The 17,320-nt window shown below is 46.6% G+C and overlaps 1 protein-coding gene across 1 annotated transcript in view; it reads left to right on the forward strand.

The window, feature by feature from the left end:
- The window catches only part of LOC115195325 (probable ubiquitin-conjugating enzyme E2 W-B), a 44,293-nt gene that overhangs the window by 12,349 nt on the left and 14,624 nt on the right, over positions 1–17,320 (forward strand). Inside the window, exon 3 of the mRNA XM_029755103.1 lies at positions 13,921–14,023. Within this exon, the coding sequence (XP_029610963.1) occupies positions 13,921–14,023 (103 nt within the window). The remainder of the gene's footprint in view (positions 1–13,920; positions 14,024–17,320) is intronic.

Here is a 17,320-nt window from a genome sequence, read left to right on the forward strand (position 1 = left end):
TCTGTCTCTCTCTGTCTCTCTCTGTCTCTCTCTGTCTCTCTCTCTCATATATTAATGTAGATGTTAAATAGTGTTTGACTTATTGGGCAGCCCTGTTTTAACATATGTTTTCCCTCCAATATTAGTTTATAAAAAAAATACCATCGTGCCATTTTTTTAGAAATACAATCTGGCTTCTGCTCAGGACGTTGTGTTCGTCAAGGAAATGGTGTAGTCTGCTATTTATAATACTGCAGAGAATTTTCCCCCAAGTTGCTGTTAACGCAAATTCCTCTGTAATTATTTGGGTCAAATTTGTCTCAATTTGTATAGATTGGTATTGAGAGACTCTGGGTTTAGGTCGGTGAGGAAGTAGTCTACAGTGCTGCTGCCAAGGGATGAGCTGTAGGTGTACCTACCAAAAGAGTCCCCTCTCAGCCTACCATTGACTATGTACAGACCCAGCGTGTAACAGAGCTGTAGGTGTACCTACCAAAAGAGTCCCCTCTCAGCCTACCATTGACTATGTACAGACCCAGTGTTCCACAGAGCTTCACGAGCTGTACTCCATTTTTGTTTTTCACTTTGTCCTAGTTGTGTCTGTGGGGGTATGTGGAGAGGGAAAGGTTGATGCTTCCTGGTAGGTGTTTATCCCCAGGACTGTTAATAGTGTCTTGTTCTTCTGCTGTTCTAGTGTTCAGGTCACCACAGACCAGTACGTTGCCTTGAGCCTGAAAGTGACTAATCTCCCCCCTCTAGAATGGAGAAACTCTCTTCATTGAAGCAGGGTGACTCTGAGGGGGGAATGTATGTGTCACAGAGGAAGACGTTTTTATCTCTTAAGATAGCCTCCTTGTTGATTTTTAACCAGATAAAGAATTCTCCTGTTTTGATCAATTCGATTGAATGAATTAGTTTAGATTTATACTTTATTAGCATTCCCCCTGAGTCTCTGCCCTGTCCTGAGTCTCTGCCCTGTCCTGAGTCTCTGCCCTGTCCTGAGTCTCTGCCCTGTCCTGAGTCTCTGCCCTGTCCTGAGTCTCTGCCCTGTCCTGAGTCTCTGCCCTGTCCTGAGTCTCTGCCCTGTCCTGAGTCTCTGCCCTGTCCTGAGTCTCTGCCCTGCCCTGAGTCTCTGCCCTGTCTGATTCCTTTTAATGTAGTGGATGGTAGGATGATCTCCCTATAACCTAGTGGACAGCCAGTGGAAACATCACCTCTGCACCATGTTTCCTGTAGTACTACAATATCAACATCATCAATTTATTTCAGGAATTCTGGGTTTCTGCTCTTTAGCCCAAAAGCAGAGGACTTCAATCCTTGTAAATTCCAACATGCAACGTAAAAAGATTTCATAACTTTTTTTTCTTCTTTACCTTCAAAATGAGACAATCACTCACAATCCAACAAGAACTATTAAAATTGATTTTTTCAATTCATGTAAACTCTTATTATGCAAATGTGATTTTGTTTATTGTTAGCATTTGTGTTATGGAGTTGTTGTGCTCATCATACCGTGACCCTCGGCCTATCACATGTGAGCATCCATGACCCTCGGCCTATCACATGTGAGCATCCATGACCCTCGGCCTATCACATGTGAGCATCCATGACCCTCGGCCTATCACATGTGAGCGTCCATGACCCTCGGCCTATCACATGTGAGCATCCATGACTCTCGGTCTATCACGTGAGCATAGTAGACTCAGCATTTGTTTAATGTCACTCATTTGGTTGGTGGGGGCTGGGCCAGTTGCTCCTCTCACAGCCTGTGTGTAGCTCTGCCTGCTGGGCTGTGGCTCCTCCAGGTGGGGGTCTGGGGTGGGGTGGTCTGTGCTGCGCTGGCTGTGGTGGGCATTGAGGTTGGTGGTGCTGTGGTCGTGGCTGGGGGGGGTCCAGGGTGCTGGTCCGGGGGGTTGTCTCGGTGATCTCGGCGGGGTGGAGATTGCTCCGCTGTTCCTGGGTGGAGAGGTCGGGCTGCGGTTTAAAGCGACGTCCTCGAGAGCCTTGGCAAGGATGAGGACTGTCTCCCTGTACAGGTGAACACGGTCATAGAGACAGTCCGGATGGAGGGTGGGATGGTGGGCCAGGTGTATATTGGGTCGCAGGGGACAGTCCCGGGAGAGGCTGGCGTTTATTCTTTGGATTGTGGTAGGGTGGAAGTCCTTCCTCTGTAGAAGGGTTGACACCATGATTCTTGAGTTGGGGAAGATTGCGGAGGCCTTTTCAATCCCTCCCCGTAGTGAAGTCGCCACCCTCTCCTGCTGAGCACGCAGGTCGTTGCTTCCAGTGTGTATGATTATGTGGCTTGGTGACCAGAGATGGGCCTTATCAAGCAGCTCCATGGCACTCTGCATTGTTGGGCACCACACCTTTCTCCTTTTGTGTCGAAGGGAAAAGTTTATTCTCCTGAACAAACTTCCCATTTGAGTCCATCAACAGGATGATGTCAGCCAGTGTTTCTTCTGGACTGGAGGGGGTAGAGGGGGGGCTGGGGTGTGGCTGGTCTGTTATGGACTGGAGGGGGTAGAGGGGGGGCTGGTGGGTGTTGGAGCTGGGGGGGGGGGGCTGGTCTGTGCCGGTGCCGCTGTTAGTGGGAGGATGTTCTGTGGGTTGGGGAGGAGGGGTGCAGCAGGCAGGGCTGGGGAGGAGGGGTGCAGCAGGCAGGGCTGGGGAGGAGGGGTGCAGCAGGCAGGGCTGGGGAGGAAGGGTGCAGCAGGCAGGGCTGGGGAGGAGGGGTGCAGCAGGCAGGACTGGGGAGGAGGGGTGCAGCAGGGCTGGGGAGGAGGGGTGCAGCAGGCAGGGCTGGGGAGGAGGGGTGCAGCAGGCAGGGCTGGAGGGAGGAGGGGTGCAGCAGGCAGGGCTGGGGAGGAGGGGTGCAGCAGGCAGGGCTGGGGAGGAGGGGTGCAGCAGGCAGGGCTGGGGAGGAGGGGTGCAGCAGGCAGGGCTGGGGAGGAGGGGTGCAGCAGGCAGGGCTGGAGGGAGGAGGGGTGCAGCAGGCAGGGCTGGGGAGGAGGGGTGCAGCAGGCAGGGCTGGGGAGGAGGGGTGCAGCAGGCAGGGCTGGAGGGGTGCAGCAGGCAGGGCTGGAGGGGTGCAGCAGGCAGGGCTGGAGGAGTGCAGCAGGCAGGGCTGGGGAGGAGGGGTGCAGCAGGCAGGGCTGGAGGGAGGAGGGGTGCAGCAGGCAGGGCTGGAGGGAAGAGGGGTGCAGCAGGCAGGGCTGGGGAGGAGGGGTGCAGCAGACAGGGCTGGGGAGGAGGGGTGCAGCAAGCAGGGCAGGGGATGGGGGGGGCAGCAGGGCTGGGGAGGAGGGGTGCAGCAGGCAGGGCTGGAGGGAGGAGGGGTGCAGCAGGGCTGGGGAGGAGGGGTGCAGCAGGCAGGGCTGGAGGGAGGAGGGCTGCAGCAGGCAGGGCTGGGGAGGAGGGGTGCAGCAGGCAGGGCTGGAGGGAGGAGGGGTGCAGAAGGCAGGGCTTGGGAGGAGGGGTGCAGAAGGCAGGGCTGGGGAGGAGGGGTGCAGCAGACAGGGCTGGAGGGAGGAGGGGTGCAGCAGGCAGGGCTGGGGAGGAGGGGTGCAGCAGGCAGGGCTGGAGGGAGGAGGGGTGCAGCAGGCAGGGCTGGGGAGGAGGGGTGCAGCAGGCAGGACTGGAGGGAGGAGGGGTGCAGCAGGCAGGACTGGAGGGAAGAGGTGTGCAGCAGGCAGGGCTGGAGGGAGGAGGGGTGCAGCAGGCAGGGCTGGGGAAACCTGGTTGGTTGAGCTGGGCTCCTCTGCTGTGTGAGGGCAGGTCATAGAGTGGTGATCTGGCTGCTCCTGCAGCCTGTCCTCTGTTCTCTTTCTCTCCTGCAGCCTGTCCTCTGCTGTCTTTCTCTCCTGCAGCCTGTCCTCTGCTGTCTTTCTCTCCTGCAGCCTGTCCTTTGTTCTCTTTCTCTCCTGCAGCCTGTCCTCTGTTCTCTTTCTCTCCTGCAGCCTGTCCTCTGTTCTCTTTCTCTCCTGCAGCCTGTCCTCTGTTCTCTTTCTCTCCTGCAGCCTGTCCTCTGTTCTCTTTCTCTCCTGCGGCCTGTCCTCTGTTCTCTTTCTCTCCTGCGGCCTGTCCTCTGTTCTCTTTCTCTCCTGCAGCCTGTCCTCTGTTCTCTTTCTCTCCTGCGGCCTGTCCTCTGTTCTCTTTCTCTCCTGCGGCCTGCGGCCTGTCCTCTGTTCTCTTTCTATCCTGCGGCCTGTCCTCTGTCCTCTTTCTCTCCTGCGGCCTGTCCTCTTTCTCTCCTGTAGCCTGTCCTCTGTCCTCTTTCTCTCCTGCGGCCTGTCCTCTGTACTCTTTCTCTCCTGCGGCCTGTCCTCTGTTCTCTTTCTCTCCTGTAGCCTGTCCTCTGTCCTCTTTCTCTCCTCCAGCCTGTCCTCTGTTCTCTTTCTCTCCTGCAGCCTGTCCTCTGTTCTCTCTCTCCTGCAGCTCCTCTCTTAGTGAGGTCAGGTCGTTATTACTGTTTTAGGAGCTCAGCTTGATGTACCTGGCACCATGACAGTCCCAGTCTGATGTTACCTGGCACCATGACAGTCCCAGTCTGATGTTACTTGGCACCATGACAGTCCCAGTCTGATGTTACCTGGCACCATGACAGTCCCAGTCTGATGTTACCTGGCACCATGACAGTCCCAGTCTGATGTTACCTGGCACCATGACAGTCCCAGTCTGATGTTACCTGGCACCATGACAGTCCTAGTCTGTTACCTGGCACCATGACAGTCCCAGTCTGTTACCTGGCACCATGACAGTCCCAGTCTGTTACCTGGCACCATGACAGTCCCAGTCTGTTACCTGGCACCATGACAGTCCTAGTCTGTTACCTGGCACCATGACAGTCCCAGTCTGATGTTACCTGGCACCATGACAGTCCCAGTCTGATGTTACCTGGCACCATGACAGTCCCAGTCTGATGTTACCTGGCACCATGACAGTCCCAGTCTGATGTTACCTGGCACCATGACAGTCCCAGTCTGATGTTACCTGGCACCATGACAGTCCCAGTCTGATGTTACCTGGCACCATGACAGTCCCAGTCTGATGTTACCTGGCACCATGACAGTCCCAGTCTGATGTTACCTGGCACCATGACAGTCCCAGTCTTGCAGAGGTTGATTGTTACCATGGTGCTGTCAGGGTCGTCTGTCTCTTTGACTTTCAGCTTCCACCCATTACAGATTCCCTCTGTCTTTATGGATGGGTAGTGAGAGCAGACCGCTGAGCACCATGCATTTGGCTGGTCAGTGAGGAAGATGAGATGGATGGGTAGTGAGAGCAGACTGCTGAGCGCCATGCATTTGGCTGGTCAGTGAGGAAGATGAGATGGATGGGTAGTGAGAGCAGACCGCTGAGCACCATGCATTTGGCTGGTCAGTGAGGGAGATGAGATGGATGGGTAGTGAGAGCAGACCGCTGAGCGCCATGCATTTGTCTGGTCAGTGAGGAAGATGAGATTTCTCACGTCACCGTTATTGTAGAGGTCTGCGGATTGGGTTTCTGACCTCCCCTTTAGTAGTGTCTGTTTAAAAGCTTTCCTCGTTGTGTCATTTTGGGCCTCTGGAGGGTAGAGAATGGATTCAGCGTTGAGGGGGAGTGGGGACATGGTGCCTGTGGGCTCTACTGCTGCTGCTGCTGCTCTGTCCTGCTGCCCCGTTGCCATAGCAACCGGGTTGTTTGTCTGCTGCTGTTGCTAGCTAGCACTAATTTAGTTCAAAAAACAGCAAAAAGAGTGACAAATCTACACAACAAAAAAAAACAGAAGATATGTTTAAAGTTAGAGTCCGTGCTCCTTTTTGGTTTATTCACTCAGTTTGGTCGTTTGATGTAGTTGTATTAACTCCCCCTGCTAGGTTTGTTCTAGCTCGTTTCTTCTAGCTAGCTTGTTAGCCTGCTGGCTAGGTCTTTGTTGTGTAGCTAGCTAGCTAGAGTCAAAACTTCTTAACTTGAGGCGCAAAGTAACTTTTTTTTCTATTCTGAATGAATAGAGTTGTTGTTCATCACTTCTTGTCTGGAATTCTTTTTCCATTAGTGTGTTTATCTCATTCTAAAAACAAAAAAATATGAATACAGTAAGGGAAAAAAGTATTTGATCCCCTGCTGATTTTGTACGTTTGCCCACTGACAAAGAAATTATCAGTCTATAATTTTAATGGTAGGTTTATTTGAACAGTGAGAGACAGAATAACAACAAAAAAATCCAGAAAAACGCATGTCAAAAATTTTATAAATTGATTTGCATTTTAATGAAGGAAATAAGTATTTGACCCCTCTGCAAAACATGACTTAGTACTTGGTGGCAAAACCCTTGTTGGCAATCACAGAGGTCAGACGTTTCTTGTAGTTGGCCACCAGGTTTGCACACATCTCAGGAGGGATTTTGTCCCACTCCTCTTTGCAGATCTTCTCCAAGTCATTAAGGTTTCGAGGCTGACGTTTGGCAACTCGAACCTTCAGCTCCCTCCACAGATTTTCTATGGGATTAAGGTCTGGAGACTGGCTAGGCCACTCCAGGACCTTAATGTGCTTCTTCTTGAGCCACTCCTTTGTTGCATTGGCCGTGTGCTTTGGGTCATTGTCATGCTGGAATACCAATCCACGACCCATTTTCAATGCCCTGGCTGAGGGAAGGAGGTTCTCACCCAAGATTTGACGGTACATTTACGTCATTTAGCAGACGCTCTTATCCAGAGCAACTTACAAATTGGTGCATTCACCTTATGATATCCAGTGGTGGTGATTGACTCCGCTGTCCTGGCGTCGTGAGGGAGCTTGTTCCACCATTGGGGTGCCAGAGCAGCGAACAGTTTTGACTGGGCTGAGCGGGAACTGTGCTTCCGCAGAGGTAGGGGGGCCAGCAGGCCCTTTGATGCGGTGAAGTTGTCCTGTCCCCTTAGCAGAAAAACACCCCCACAGCATAATGTTTCCACCTCCATGTTTGACGGTGGGGATGGTGTTCTTGGGGTCATAGGCAGCATTCCTCCTCCTCCTCCAAACACGGCGAGTTGAGTTGATGCCAAAGAGCTCCATTTTGGTCTCATCTGACCACAACACTTTCACGTCCTCTGAATCATTCAGACGTTCATTGGCAAACTTCAGACGGGCATGTATATGTGCTTTCTTGAGCAGGGGGACCTTGCGGGCGCTGCAGGATTTCAGTCCTTCACGGTGTAGTGTGTTACCAATTGTTTTCTTGGTGACTATGGTCCCAGCTGCCTTGAGATCATTGACAAGATCCTCCCGTGTAGTTCTGTGGCTGATTCCTCACCGTTCTCATGATCATTGCAACTCCACGAGGTGAGATCTTGCATGGAGCCCCAGGCCGAGGGAGATTGACAGTTCTTTTGTGTTTCTTCCATTTGCGAATAATCGCACCAATTGCTGTCACCTTCTCACCAAGCTGCTTGGCGATGGTCTTGTAGCCCATTCCAGCCTTGTGTAGGTCTGCCATCTTGTCTCTGACATCCTTGGAGAGCTCTTTGGTCTTGGCCATGGTGGAGAGTTTGGAATCTGATTGATTGATTGCTTCTGTGGACAGGTGTATTTTTATACAGGTAACAAACTGAGATTAGGAGCACTCCCTTTAAGAGTGTGCTCCTAATCTCAGCTCATTACCTGTATAAAAGACACCTGGGAGCCAGAAATCTTTCTGATTGAGAGGGGGTCAAATACTTATTTCCCTCATTAAAATGCAAATCAATTTATAACATTTTTGACATGCGTTTTTCAGGATTTTTTTATTGTTATTCTGTCTCTCACTGTTCAAATAAACCTACCATTAAAATTATAGACTGATCATTTCTTTGTCAGTGGGCAAACGTACAAAATCAGCAGGGGATCAAATACTTTTTTCCCTCATCGTATATCAGGAGCTCATGTTGAGCATCTCTCTCTCTCTCCTCTCTCTCTCTGTCTCTGTCTCTGTCTCTGTCGCTCTCGCTCTGTCTCGCTCGCTCTGTCTCGCTCTCTCTGTCTCGCTCGCTCTTGCTCTGTCTCTCTCGCTCTCTCTGTCTCGCTCTCGCTCTCTCTGTCTTGCTCTCTCTCTCTCTGTCTCGCTCTCTCTCTCTCTGTCTCGCTCTCTCTCTCTCTGTCTCGCTCTCTCTGTGTCTCTCTCTCTCTCTGTCTCGCTCTCTCTGTGTCTCTCTCTCTCTGTCTCTCTGTGTCTCTCTCTCTCTCTGTCTCTCTGTGTCTCTCTCTCTCTCTCTCTCTCTGTGTCTCTCTCTCTCTCTCTCTCTCTGTGTCTCTCTCTCTCTCTCTCTCTCTGTGTCTCTCTCTCTCTCTCTGTCTCTCGCTCTCTCCCCCCATTTCAATTCAAGTACTTTATTGGCATGGGAAACATATGTTAACATTGCCAAAGCAAGTGAAGTAGATAATAAACAAAAGTGAAAAGATCAATAAAAGTAACTGTAAAACTTACTCACAAAAGTTCCAAAATAATAAATACATTTCAAATGTCATATTATGTGCAAATAGTTAAAGTACAAAAGGGAAAATAAATAAACATAAATATGGGTTGTATATACAATGGTGTTTGTTGTGGCAACAGGTCACAAATCTTGCTGCTGTGATGCCACGCTGTGGTATTTCACTCAATAGATATGGGAGTTTATCAAAATTGGATTTGTTTTCTAGTGTTTTGTGAATCTGTTTAATCTGAGGGAAATATGTGTCTCTAATATGGTCATACATTTGGCAGGAGGTTAGGAAGTGCAGCTTAGTTTCCACCTCATTTTGTGGGCAGTGTGCACATAGCCTGTCTTCTCTTGAGAGCCAAGTCTGCCTACTTTCTCAATAGCAAGGCTATGCTCACTAAGTCTGTACATAGTCAAAGCTTTCCTTAAGTTTTGGTCAGTCACAGTGGTCAGGTATTCTGCCACGGTGTACTCTCTGTTTAGGGCCAAATAGCATTCTAGTTAGTTTTTTTGTTAATTCTTTCCAATGTGTCAAGTAATTATCTTTTTGATTTCTCATGATTTGGTTGGGTCAAATATTGTTGCTGTCCTGGGGCTCTGTGGTTTGTGTTTGTGAACAGAGCCCCAGGACCATCTTGCTTATTGGGCTCTTCTCCAGGTTCATCTCTCTGTAGGTGATTGCTTTGTTATGGAATCGCTTCCTTTTAGGTGGTTGTAGAATTTAACGGCTATTTTCTGGATTTTATCGGCCTAATTCTGCTGTGCATGCATTATTTGGTGTTTTACGTTAACACAGGATATTTTTGCAGAATTCTGCATGCAGAGTCTCAATTTGCTGTTTGTCCCATTTTGTGAATTCTTGGTTGGTGAGCGGACCCCAGACCTCACAACCATGAAGGGCAATGGTTTCTATAACTGATTCAAGTATTTTTTTGCCAGATCCTAATTGGGATGTCAAATTTGATATTCCTTTTGAAAGCATAGAAGGCCCTTCTTGCCTTGTTTCTCAGATTGTTTACAGCTTTGTGCAAGTTACCTGTGGCGCTGATGTTTAGGCTGAGGTATGTATTGTTTTTTTGTGTGCTTTTAGTCTAAAGCTTTTTTAAAATCAACATGAGAAGACTTTGCCTTTTTGTTTTGTTTGTTTGTCAATTAGGGTGTGCAGGGTGAATACGTGGTCTGTCATACGATCATTTGTTGAAAAGCCTATTTGACATTTGTTCAGTACATTGTTTTCATGGAGAAAATGTACGAGTCTGCTGTTGATGATAATGCAGAGGATTTTCCCAAGGTTGCTTTTGACATATCCCATGGTAGTTATTTGGGTCAAATTTGTCTCCACTTTTGTGGATTGGGGTGATCAGTCCTTGGTTCCAAATATTGAGGAAGATGCCAGAGCTGAGGATGATGTTAAAGAGTTTAAGTATAGCCATTTGGAATTGGTGGTCTGTATATTTTATCATTTCGTTGAGGATACCATCAACACCACTGGTCTTTTTGGGTTGGAGGGTTTCTATTTTGTCCTGAAGTTCTTCATTCACTGTAATTGGAGAATCCAATGTGTTCTGGTAGTCTTTAATAGTTGATTCTAAGATTTGTATTTAATCATGTATATGTTTTTGCTGTTTGTTCTTTGTTAAAGAACCAAAAAGATTGGAGAAGTGGTTTATCCATACATCTCCGTTTTGGATAGATAATTTTTCATGTTGTTTATTTAGTGTTTTCCAATTTTCCCAGAAGTGGTTAAATTCTATGGATTTTTCAATTACATTGAGCTGATTTCTGACGTGCTGTTCCTTTTTCCGCAGTGTATTTCTGTATTGTTTTAGTGATTCACCATAGTGAAGGCGTAGACTCAGGTTTTATGGGTCTCAATGTTTTTGGTTGAATAGGTTTCTCAATTTCTGTGTTAGGTTTTTGTATTCTTCGTCAAACCATTTGTGATTGTTGTTAGTTTTCTTCTGTCTTACTGTTTGACATTTTTAGATTTGATAGGGAAGCTGAGAGGTCAAATATACTGTTTAGATATGATAGGGAAGCTCAGAGGTCAAATATACTGTTTAGATTTGATAGGGAAGCTGAGAGGTCAAATATACTGTTTAGATATGATAGGGAAGCTGAGAGGTCAAATATACTGCTTAGATTTGATAGGGAAGCTGAGAGGTCAAATATACTGTTTAGATTTGATAGGGAAGCTCAGAGGTCAAATATACTGTTTAGATTTGATAGGGAAGCTCAGAGGTCAAATATACTGTTTAGATTTGATAGGGAAGCTCAGAAGTCAAATATACTGTTTAGATTAGATAGGGAAGCTGAGAGGTCAAATATACTGTTTAGATGTTCTACTGCCAAGTTCACTCTTACAGTGAAACATTTTGTCCAGGAAGTTGTCTAGAAGGGATTGAATTTGTTGTTGCCTAATTGTTGTTTGGCCGGTTTCCACACTACTTTCCTTCCATCTATAGCATTTCTTAATATTATTCAGATCCTTTGTCTTTGATGCCTCATGATTGAGTATTGCTCTGTTCAAGTAGACTGTGATTTTGCTGTGGTCTGATAGGGGTGTCAGTGGGCTGACTGAATGCTTTGAGAGACTCTGGGTTGAGGTCAGTGATAAAGTAGTCTACAGTACTACTGCCAAGAGATGAGCTATAGGTATACCAACCGTAGGAATCCCCTCGAAACCTACCATTGACTGTATATATGTACAGACCAAGCATACAACAGAGCTGCAGGGGTTGTGACCTGTTTTTGTTGGTTATGTTGTCATAGTTGTGCCTAGGGGGGCATATGGGGGAGGGAATTCTGTCACCTCCAGGTAGGTGTTTGTCCCCCTGTGTGCTCAGGCCGTCAGGTTCTTGTCCAGTTCTGGCATTCAGATCGCCACAGACTAGTACATGTCCCTGGGCCTGGTAATGATTGATTTCCCCCTCCAGGATGGAGAAGCTGTCTTCATTAAACTATGGGGATTCTAGTGGGGGGGATATAGGTAGCACACAGGAGGACATTTTTCTCTGTTGAGATCATTTCATTTGGAATTTCTAGCCAAATGTAAAATGTTCCTGTTTTGGTTAATTTAATAGAGAGGGTTAGGTCTGCTCTATACCAAATTGGCATACCCCATGAGTCTCTTCCCTGTTTTTCACCTATTAATTCAGTGGATGGGTCTACCAGCTCTCTGTAACTTAGAGGACAACCAGTGGGTCCATCTCCTCTATACCATGTTTCTTGTAGGATGACAATGTCTGTATTTCTGATTTCTTTGATGAAGTTCAGGTTCCTGCTCTTCAGGCCAAAGGCAGATGACCTCAGGCCATGGATATTCCAGGATGAGATAGTGAAGGCTTTGTGTTCCATAAAGTGTCCAATGTTGTTGGTCGTGTGGTTTGGCCTCAGGCCAGTAAGTGTGAGCAGAGCCTGCTGAGCATCTGGTACATGCCATTGCCTTGGGCTAGTGTAAGAGTGGGGGTTGAGCCTGTTTCCCTGCTCACGGCCTGGGCGTATGTGTGCGACTTTCATGTTGAGGCCCTTTTTCCCGGGAGTGGGGGGCATGGGGTGGGCAGGAAGGGGCATAGGTCTTAAGTCGCTCTGGATAAGAGCGTTTGCTAAATGACGTAAATGTAAATGTTATCTGAGGGGGCCTAAATGGGGTGTGGGATGTTTGTGGGATGAGTAACCAAAAAAGTGGTAAACAAATCAAAATATACACTGCTCAAAAAAATAAAGGGAACACTTAAACAACACAATGTAACTCCAAGTCAATCACACTTCTGTGAAATCAAATTGTCCACTTAGGAAGCAACACTGATTGACAATAAATTTCACATGCTGTTGTGCAAATGGAATAGACAACAGGTGGAAATTATAGGCAATTAGCAAGACACCCCCAATAAAGGAGTGGTTCTGCAGGTGGGGACCACAGACCACTTCTCAGTTCCTATGCTTCCTGGCTGATGTTTTGGTCACTTTTGAATGCTGCCGGTGCTTTCACTCTAGTGGTAGCATGAGACGGAGTCTACAACCCACACAAGTGGCTCAGGTAGTGCAGCTCATCCAGGATGGCACATCAATGCGAGCTGTGACAAGAAGGTTTGCTGTGTCTGTCAGCGTAGTGTCCAGAGCAGGGAGGCGCTACCAGGAGACAGGCCAGTACATCAGGAGACGTGGAGGAGGCTGTAGGAGGGCAACAACCCAGCAGCAGGACCGCTACCTCCGCCTTTGTGCAAGGAGGAGCAGGAGAAGCACTGCCAGAGCCCTGCAAAATGACCTCCAGCAGGCCACAAATATGCATGTCTGCTCAAACGGTCAGAAACAGACTCCATGAGGGTGGTAATGAGGGCCCGACGTCCACAGGTGGGGGTTGTGCTTACATCCCAACACCGTGCAGGACGTTTGGCATTTGCCAGAGAACACCAAGATTGGCAAATTCGCCACTGGCGCCCTGTGCTCTTCACAGATGAAAGCAGGTTCACACTGAGCACGTGACAGATGTAAAAGAGTCTGGAGATGCCGTGGAGAACGTTCTGCTGCCTGCAACATCCTCCAGCATGGCCGGTTTGGCGGTGGGTCAGTCATGGTGTGGGGTGGCATTTCTTTGGGGGGCCGCACAGCCCTCCATGTGCTCGCCAGAGGTAGCCTGACTGCCATTAGGTACCGAGATGAGATCCTCAGACCCCTTGTGAGACCATATGCTGGTGCGGTTGGCTCTGGGTTCCTCCTAATGCAAGACAATGCTAGACCTCATGTGGCTGGAGTGTGTCAGCAGTTCCTGCAAGAGGAAGGCATTGATGCTATGGACTGGCCTGCCCGTTCCCCAGACCTGAATCCAATTGAGCACATCTGGGACATCATGTCTCGCTCCATCCACCAACGCCACGTTACACCACAGACTGTCCAGGAGTTGGCGGATGCTTTAGTCCAGGTCTGGGAGGAGATCCCTCAGGAGACCATCCGCCACCTCATCAGGAGCATGCCCAGGCGTTGTAGGGAGGTCATACAGGCACGTGGAGGCCACACACACTACTAAGCCTCATTTTGACTTGTTTTAAGGACATTACATCAAAGTTGGATCAGCCTGTAGTGTGGTTTTCCACTTTAATTTTGAGTGTGACTCCAAATCCAGACCTCCATGGGTTGATAAATTGGATTCCGATTGATTATTTTTGTGTGATTTTGTTGTCAGCACATTCAACTATGTAAAGAAAAAAGTATTTAATAAGATTATTTCTTTCATTCAGATCTAGGATGTGTTGTTTAAGTGTTCCCTTTATTTTTTTGAGCAGTATATTTTAGATTTGAGGTTCTTCCAAGTAGCGTAGATGACAGCTTAGCACACTCTTGGCATCCTCTCAACATGGTATAGGGTAGATGTACCCGCTGGTTGCCCTCTACGTTACAGAGAGCTGGTAATCCCAATCCAGGTGTGTCCAAACTTTTGACTAGTACTGTGTGTGTGTGTGTGTGTGTGTGTGTGTGTATATATTTTAATATATTTAATATGGTATCTTCTGTCTTTTTCATCCAGATGGATTGTAGATATGGAAGGAGCCACGGGCACGCTCTACGAAGGAGAGAAATTTCAGCTGCTTTTCAAATTCAGTAGTCGGTATCCTTTCGATTCACCTCAGGTAAGTAGCTAGCTAGCCAGCCTAGCCCTTTCTCATTGATAAATAGTCATGTATATTTCTGTTGAATCAGTTAGCTAGGACACTCAATGACACAAGATCCATTCATGCTCTGTCAGTAGGCTGGTTGAGTGGGTATGTTGCTTAGTAACAGGTCATTTGGCTGAGTGGGTATGTTGCTTAGTAACAGGTAATTTGGCTGAGTGGGTATGTTGCTTAGTAACAGGTCATTTGTCCAACTGATTGAAGAGAGTGGATGTTAGGGTTTGGTGATATGTTATTTTATTTAACGAGGCAAGTCAGTTAAGAACATATTCTTATTTACAATGACGGCCTACCAGGAAACAGTGGGTTAACTGCCTTGTTCAGGGGCGGAACGACAGATTTTTACCTTTCGGTTACTGGCCCAACGCTCTAACCACTAGGCGACCTGCCGCTAGATGTTCACACCATTATACCATTTCTGTACCATATTGGGGTATATGGTATTACCGAATGTGCACACAAGGAGCACTATAAAATAACAAAAAACTATAACAAGGTTCTTGATATAGCCTGGGTAACAGTCTTGATATAGCCTGGGTAACAGTCTTGATATAGCCTGGGTAACAGTCTTGATATAGCCTGGGTAACAGTCTTGATATAGCCTGGGTAACAGTCTTGATATAGCCTGGATACCAGTCTTGATATAGCCTGGGTAACAGTCTTGATATAGCCTGGGTAACAGTCTTGATATAGCCTGGGTAACAGTCTTGATATAGCCTGGGTAACAGTCTTGATATAGCCTGGGTACTAGTCTTGCTATTAGAGGTCGACCGATTATGATTTTTCAACGTCGATAACGAATATTGGAGGACCAAAAAAGCCGATACCGATTAATCAGCCGATTTATTTTTATTTTGGGGGATTTATTTGTAATAATGACAATTACAACAATACTGAATGAACACTTATTTAACTTAATATAATACATCAATAAAATCAATTTAGCCTCTCAAACATGTTCAATTTGGTTTAAATAATGCAAAAACAAAGTGTTGGAGAAGAAAGTAAAAGTGCAATATGTGCCATGTAAAAAAGCTAACGTTTAAGTTCCTTGCTCAGAACTTGAGAACATATGAAAGCTGGTGGTTCCTTTTAACATGAGTCTTCAATATTCCCAGGTAAGAAGTTTTAGGTTGTAGTTATTATAGGACTATTTCTCTCTATACGATTTGTATTTCATATACCTTTGACTATTGGATGTTCTTATAGGCACTTTAGTATTGCCAGTGTAACAGTATAGCTTCCGTCCCTCTCCTCGCTCCTACCTGGGCTCGAACCAGGAACACATCGACAACAGCCACCCTCGAAGCAGCGTTACCTATGCAGAGCAAGGGGAACAACTACTCCAAGTCTCAGAGTGAGTGACGTTTGAAACGCTATTAGCGCGCACCCGATAACTAGCTAGCCATTTCACATCGGTTACACCAGCCTCATCTTGGGAGTTGACAGGCTTGAAGTCATAAGCAGCGCAATGCATTGCGAAGGGCTGCTGGCAAACGCACGAAAGTGCTGTTTGAATGAACGCTTACGAGCCTGCTGCTGCCTACCACCGCTCAGTCAGACTGCTCTATCAAATCATAGACTTAATTATAACATAATAACACACAGAAACACGAGCCTTAGGTCATTAACTTCTTGGGGCTATTTGGGACGCTAGCGTGCCACCCGTGGCGCACCCTATCAACAGCAGGTGCATTTCAAGAGCGGCAAATTTGAAACCTAATAAATGTCCAAATTCAAGTTTTTCAAACATACAACTATCTGACACCCTTTGAAAGATAAACATCTCCTTAATCTAACCACGTTGTCCGATTTCAAAAAGGTTTTACGGCGAAAGCATAAAGTTAGGTTATGTTAGGAGAGTACATTGACAATAGCTGTGTGTACTGTATTGTCAATTCAAAGACAGGCGTCACCAAAACCATAAAATCAGCTAAAATTATGCACTAACCTTTTACAATCTCCATCAGATGACACTCCTAGGACATTATGTTAGACAATGCATGCATTTTTAGTTCTATCAAGTTCATATTTATATCCAAAAACAGCGTTTTACTATGGCGTTGATGTTCAGGAAATCGTTTCCCTCCAATAACCGGCAGTCAAGTCATCGCAACAAAATAATGAATTAATATTAGAAAACATTGGTAAAATATTATATTGTCATTCAAAGAATTATAGATTTACATCTCTTGAACGCAATCGAATTGCCAGATTTAAAAATAACCTTACTGGGAAATCACACTTTGCAATAATCTGAGCACTGCGCCCAGAAAAATACGCATTGCGATACAGACTAACCGCCATGTTGGAGAGATCAAAAATCGAAAATACTATGTAAATAATCCATTACCTTTTGATTCTCTTCATCAGATGTCACTTCCAGGAATCCCAGGTCCATAACGAATGTAGTTTTGTTCAAAAAAGCTCATCATTTATGTCCAAAAAGCTCCGTGTTGTTAGCACATGATCTAAGCCAGCCGGACTTCACTTCACGAACGGAAAAAATATATTTACGTTCGTTCAAACATGTCAAACGTTGTATCGCATAAATCATTAGGGCCTTTTTTAACCAGAACATGAATAAAATTCAAGGCGGACCATTGGGTTCTCTTTTAAAACGTATTGGAATGAGAGTACCCAACATGAACTCGCACGCCAGGTGTCTAATGGGCCATCACCGTTCCAAGGCTCTTCTTCGGTCAGATCTCAGAGTAGAAGACTCAAAACACTTTGTAAAGGCTGGGGACATCTTGTGGAAGCAATAGGAAGTGCCAAAACATTCCTCAGCCCCTTTGTTTTTCAATGGCATAGGCTTAAAGTCAATTCAACACATCAGGTATCCACTTCCTGTCAGAATCTGTCTCAGGGTTTTGCCTGCCAAATGAGTTCTGTTATACTCACAGACACCATTCAAACAGTTTTAGAAACTTTAGGGTGTTTTCTATCCATATATAATAAGTATATGCATATTCTAGTTACTGGGTAGGATTAGTAACCAGATTAAATCGGGTAAAAAAAATTATCCAGCCATGAAAATACTGCCCCCTATACCCTAACAGGTTAATATGGTCGAATCCGCAAACTATCATCTCGAAAACAAAACGTTTTTCCTGTCAGTGAAATACGGAACCGTTCCGTATTTTATCTAACGGGTGGCATCCCTAAGTCTAAATATTCCTGTTACATTGCACAACCTTCAATGTTATGTCATAATTACGTAAAATTCTGGCAAATTAATTACGGCCTTTGTTA

Source organism: Salmo trutta, chromosome 6 (genome assembly GCF_901001165.1).
Source record: "Salmo trutta chromosome 6, fSalTru1.1, whole genome shotgun sequence".
Taxonomy (NCBI): domain Eukaryota; kingdom Metazoa; phylum Chordata; class Actinopteri; order Salmoniformes; family Salmonidae; genus Salmo; species Salmo trutta.